At 41.1% G+C, this 6,331-nt stretch overlaps 1 protein-coding gene across 1 annotated transcript; it reads right to left on the bottom strand.

Moving 5' to 3' along the window:
- Positions 1–1,198: 1,198 nt before the first annotated feature.
- Positions 1,199–2,972, bottom strand: LOC128692229 (uncharacterized). Its single transcript, XM_053781305.2, has 2 exons — positions 2,670–2,972; positions 1,199–1,811 (listed from the first exon to the last, which is right to left on the bottom strand). Exons 1-2 carry the CDS (start codon positions 2,829–2,831, stop codon positions 1,362–1,364), a joined length of 612 nt encoding a protein of 203 aa, XP_053637280.1. The 5' UTR covers positions 2,832–2,972; the 3' UTR covers positions 1,199–1,361.
- Positions 2,973–6,331: the final 3,359 nt, after the last annotated feature.

Below are 6,331 nucleotides of genomic sequence, written 5' to 3'. Positions count from 1 at the left end.
ATTCACAACCAGTCAAGAATAATTTAATACATGCAGTTAGGTATTAAATTATTCTCTGTATACAGAGAAAGATCGGGGTCAGTAGAATTCTAACTCGCGTGTGGAGAGTGGTATACCTCCCCAAGTGAAGCCTTAGACCACTAAGCTACGAATGCCTCGACAAGCTAGGTAGCCTCTTAACCAGGTTACCTAGCTTTTTGAAGCATCTGTAGCTTAATGGCCTATGGCGTCACTTGGGGAGCTATGCCACTCTCCTCACGTGGAATCGAATCCTGCTGACTGATCATTCTCTGTATATACCTCCGCTTGTATCTGCGTGGTGCATCTCACTATATACACAATGAGAGACACACCTCTTGGTGTATATATTCTTTAAGTGTAAAAAGTGAGTGTGTGTAGTGAGGATGCTCTGAGTGAGAGACATTGAGATTACCTAATAATGTTATGAATGAGAAACATGTACAACACTTACGTATCTTTATTAGCGAAGAGTTTCGCCTGCACAAGAGGCTTCTTCAGTCGAATACGGGAAAATATAACGCTGGAGACAGTAGATATGGAGAGAGAATTTTGAGGCGATTAGTCCCTCAACCTCAACAGTGGAGGATGGTTGGATAACAGGGTTTGAAGCCAGTCGGCTACAACAGCATCATTAGGCCGCACACAATCTCTTCACCATCAGACAGTAATACTTTATTCCCTAAAATAAGGTTTAAGGTAAGCTCTCAGTTGGTAGCGCACTCAGCTCACACACTGAGGTCCGGGGTCGATTCCCGATACGGTGTTTCCTTAAGACACTTGCTGTCCATGTTCACCTATCAGTAAAATAGGTACCTGGGTGTTAGTCGACTGGTGTGGGTCGCATCCTAAAGACAAAATTAACCTAATTTGCCCGAAATACTCTGGATAACAAGCAGTAGTATGTCACTGATGTCAGCTACGGTCTGTATATGTTGTATATGTACTTGTAGAAATAAAGATTATTATTATTATTATTATTATTATTATTATTACTATTATTATTATTATTATTATTACTATTATTATTATTATAATTATTATTATAAACTGAGAGAAATACATCTCTCAGTTTATATTTAATATCATACCTAAGTGTTACCCCACGTGTCGTATTTATCAACTTATCTACGATAATATTACGTAGATTTTTCCCCAGGGGAATTTTCATCGTCTAGAATGTCGTAGTTAAAAGGGGCAATGAAAAAATGCATGTGGCATACATTATTTTATTTATATAAACAATGGTGATTTCTCGTCATTCTTGGGATGGGCAGAAGAGATGAGTCTTCAGCATCAGCAGGAAGACTTGGGGCAGACGGTCTTGTAGCTCTGCTGGGTCTTCAGTAGTCGTAGCCGTAGCCGTAGGAAGGTTTGGGACACACGGTCTTGTAGGCGTGCTGGGTCTTGGTAACTGTGTGGTATTCTGGGACCAACTGGGTCTCGTAATGAGTTTGGTATTTCACCTCGTTCTTGGTCACGTACTGGGGTTTATATTCAGTCTTGTACACGGTCTGATATTCAATTTGGGTGTGGTACTGCGTCTGGTATTGGGTCTTTGTGACGTACTGGGGTACGTATTGGGTTTTAGTCACGTACTCAACCTGATACTGGGTCTTGTATATGGTCTGGTACTGGGTCTCGTACTGGACTTGCGTCTTGTAGACGGTTTCAGTAACGTATTTGGGAACGTACTGCGTCTCGTACTTGGTCTGGTACTGGGTTTGGTACTGGACCTGGTAGTGGGTCGTAGGCACGTAGTGCTCCTTGTAAACAGTCTCGTAAACTGGCACCTGCAATGAGAAAGCACTTAATAAGCCTGAAAATTTAGCCCTGAAAAGGATAACTTTCTAATGCACTATTTAGGGAATGGAGAAAGTATGAAGTCAATTCTTAATTATAATATGACTTACGTTCGGTGTTTTAATTCTTGAATTATTCAGTGTTTTAAATTCTTGGTTGAATTCACCAATGATGATGGTTTATTGAGGGGCCGATTTTTTTTTTTCGTGTTGAATTTTTGGGTTAGTGGTGAAATACACGAGAAATAATTTTGTATTGTGTTTTAATGTATAGTTTGGTTTAATTTATTCTGGTTTATTAAATTCTGTTTTAATCTGTTTACATGTGATGCGCTATGTCTGGTTTTAGTTCTTTATCGAATTTTGCAAACTCCTGTTCCAGTATACAAGTACTGGTACTTGCCCAGTACTGACCTGCTGGAGGTGTCCTAGTACTAACCTGTTCCAGTACACAACTTCTGGTACTTGCCCAGTACTGACCTGCTGGAGCTGCCCTAGTACTAACCTGTTCCAGTACACAACTTCTGGTACTTGCCCAGTACTGACCTGCTGGAGCTGTCCTAGTACTAACCTGTTCCAGTACACAGCTTTTGGTACTTACCCAGTACTGACCTGCTGGTACTAACCTGTTCCAATACACAACTATTGGTACTTGCCCAGTACTGACCTGCTGGTATTAACCTGTTCCAGTACAAAACTACTGGTACTTGCCCAGTACTGACCTGCTGGAGCTGTCCTAGTACTAACCTGTTCCAGTACACAACTACTGGTACTTGCCCAGTACTGACCTGCTGGAGATACCATACCATAGACCTGCTCTAGTATTTCTGGTACTAACCCAATACTAACCTTGTGGTACTGGGTGTGGTACTTGGTAATGTAGTGGATCTTGGGGTAGCATGGTGGGGGTCTTCCGTACCCAGGGTCAGCCTCCACCACGCCCACTGTGATGGCTGTTACAATCACGGCCAGCACGGCCACGTACAATCCCCAGCCACGGACAGACGTCATCTCCTATTAATAAACACTCAAATTCAAACACAAAGTGTTATCGCAATGCATATATACACACGAATCAGCGCGTGCGTGAGTGTGCGTGTGTCAGAGATCTCGTAGAGAGACCTGAGTGATGGTTCCCTGCGGTGGGTGAACTTCTATCGGAGAGGCTGGAGCGGAGATGAATCAGCAGGTGTGAGAGATGAGTCAGCAGGTGTGAGAGGTGAGTCAGCAGGTGTGTTGTGGTTACCTTACAAGTGACGCCAGTAGACAGCAGCAGCTGCTGTTTCTGCTGTTAGATTTACACAATAATAATTGGCCAGCAGAACTGAGATAATATTTCCCATGAGTTGAGAAATATATATATATATATATATATATATATATATATATATATTATTATTATTATTATTATTATTATTATTATTATTATTATTATGATAGTATGGCTCACAGGGCGCTTAAGGAATGGAAGGCAATCAGGCTAGACCCAGAGAAAGAGAGGACAGGTCCTGATCCTCGGATCAAAAACCCTTGCAGGCCTTAAAAAACAATAAAATCAAGCACCCAAACAAACCAGCAAGACACATTGGCTTTCATAGTCACAGCAGTAACCAGCGTGTGTGAGGGTTTAGCAAAGAAAATGGGATAGAGAAAATTAAAACTAGCTTCATCAATTTTACAGAAAATGGGACTTGGTTTATATTTTAAGGGATAACACCAGCAAAGGTGAGACGATTGGATTCTAGTTATTAACCGTACTGGTTATTAACCCAGGATAACTCAATTTTTGTGGGTTATTTACATTCCCCGTAGCTCGGTTAGTACTGCTCTCAGCTCACACACTGATGTCCATGGTTCGATCCCCGGTACGGGGACCTGCTGTCCCTGTTTACCTAGCAGTAAAATAGGTACCTGAGTGTTAGTCATATTACACCTGCTTTCCCTGTTTACCTAGGTAAACCTAGGTACCTGGGTGTTACTCGACTGGTATGGGTCGCATCCTGGGGACAAAACTAAGGGGCTTTGTGTATAGCATGTCATTTAGTTGGATTAGGCTAAATTAAATTGCTTTTGTTATAATAAGGTTAGGTAAGTTTTCTAAGGATCTTTAGTTAAAAAAAAATTAATTTTTACATTATATATAAAAAAATATCTTTAAACCTATAAGAGAAAGTTTCCCAAAAGGACTTAATTTTAAATGAGTTCTTGCTAATTGACCAATTTTACCTATTCGGCACGGCATATATATATATATATATATATATATATATATATATATATATATATATATATATATATATATATATATATATATATATATATATATATATATTATTATTATTATTATTATCACACTGGCCGATTCCCACCAAGGCAGGGTGGCCCGAAAAAGAAAAACTTTCACCATCATTCACTCCATCACTGTCTTGCCAGAAGGGTGCTTTACACTACAGTTTTTAAACTGCAACATTAACACCCCTCCTTCAGAGTGCAGGCACTGTACTTCCCATCTCCAGGACTCAAGTCCGGCCTGCCGGTTTCCCTGAACCCCTTCATAAATGTTACTTTGCTCACACTCCAACAGCACGTCAAGTATTAAAAACCATTTGTCTCCATTCACTCATATCAAACACGCTCACGCATGCCTGCTGGAAGTCCAAGCCCCTCGCACACATCCCAGCAAAGGCAGAGAATTCAGTTGAGAAGAGGATCAATAGTTTCTGAAGAGTTGAAGAGTATACAATCCTAAACACTGATGGAATTTGAAAACGCCATTGTTTTAGAGAAATGAGAAAAGGCTTGATCGAATACACAATTAAAAAAAGAACTTAGTTTAAAGTGTTACAAGGCTGCTGGACTCTCAGTGGCACAGAGTGGCAGTTGGCACTGACATTTAGCGAACCTTCACACCATAGGTGGGAGACCTTGGTGGTATTTGCTGTAAAACGACTTACTGAGGCTTGTTACCTATTGTGTCTGATTGTTTAGTGGGAGTTTTTTTTGTGTTTTGTTTACGGCTGTTTGGTTAATGGACGAGGGTCGTTAAGGGTGAACATACTGTGTTCACTAATAGTCAAAAATACTTAAATATCTTGTATAGGAATGATAGTAAACTGTCATTGTATATACACTGATAAATACACATCTCAGGGTGTATATATGTTGAGAAATACACATCTCACTAGGTATATACGCTGAGAAACACACATCTCACAGTGTATATACGCTGAGAAACACACACCTCTCGGTGTATATACACTGAGAAACACAAATTTCACAGTGTATATACACTGAGAGCCACATACTTGACCGTATGAATACACTGGGAAACACACATCTGACAGTGTATATACACTGAGAGACACACACATCTGACAGTGTATATACACTGAGAAACACACATCTGACAGTGTATATACACTGAGAAACACACATCTGACAGTGTATATACACTAAGAAACACACATCTGACAGTGTATATACACTGAGAAACACATCTGACAGTGTATATACACTGAGAGACACACACATCTGACAGTGTATATGCACTGAGAAACACACATCTGACAGTGTATATACACTGAGAGACACATCTGACAGTGTATATACACTGAGAAACACACATCTGACAGTGTATATACACTGAGAAACACACATCTGACAGTGTATATACACTGAGAGACATACACCCCACCATGCACACTTCTTATCTATTGACTTGAGGGAAGATAACGACATTTTGTTAAGAATATAAAAACGGCTCTCAAAGGTGTCAGAAAAATCTAAGTAATCACGTCAACAAGATAATAAAGAAAACGGGCAGCAGCACTGACTGTAAACATCTGGGAATTATATATTGAGAAAGTCAGTAGAGCGAGACTAGGGTGTGGTATTGTCTCTCTTATTGAGATGAAAGGCTGGTAGATTGGTGCCATGACGAGACAGTGGAGATATGAGAGGCAGTGGGAATGGTGCCATAATGCAGTGGCGAGATGAGAGGCAGTGGGAATGGTGCCATAATACAGTGGAGAGATGAGAAGCAGTGGGAATGGTGCCATAATGCAGTGGAGAGATGAGAGGCAGTGGGAATGGTGCCATAATACAGTGGAGAGATGAGAAGCAGTGGGAATGGTGCCATAATGCAGTGGAGAGATGAGAGGCAGTGGGAATGGTGCCATAATGCAGTGGCGAGATGAGAAGCAGTGGGAATGGTGCCATAATGCAGTGGAGAGATGAGAGGCAGTGGGAATGGTGCCATAATGCAGTGGCGAGATGAGAAGCAGTGGGAATGGTGCCATAATGCAGTGGAGAGATGAGAGGCAGTGGGAATGGTGCCATAATGCAGTGGAGAGATGAGAAGCAGTGGGAATGGTGCCATAATGCAGTGGAGAGATGAGAGGCAGTGGGAATGGTGCGATAATGAAGTGAAGAGATAGGAGGCAGTACAGATGTGAGAGGCAGTGAAGATGATTAGAGGCAATTAAGAGGCGATAGGCTGCAACAAACAGTGT

The sequence above is a fragment of the Cherax quadricarinatus genome, chromosome 53, assembly GCF_038502225.1.
Source record: "Cherax quadricarinatus isolate ZL_2023a chromosome 53, ASM3850222v1, whole genome shotgun sequence".
Taxonomy (NCBI): Eukaryota; Metazoa; Arthropoda; class Malacostraca; order Decapoda; family Parastacidae; genus Cherax; species Cherax quadricarinatus.
This window is presented reverse-complemented; position numbering and strand designations above follow the sequence as displayed.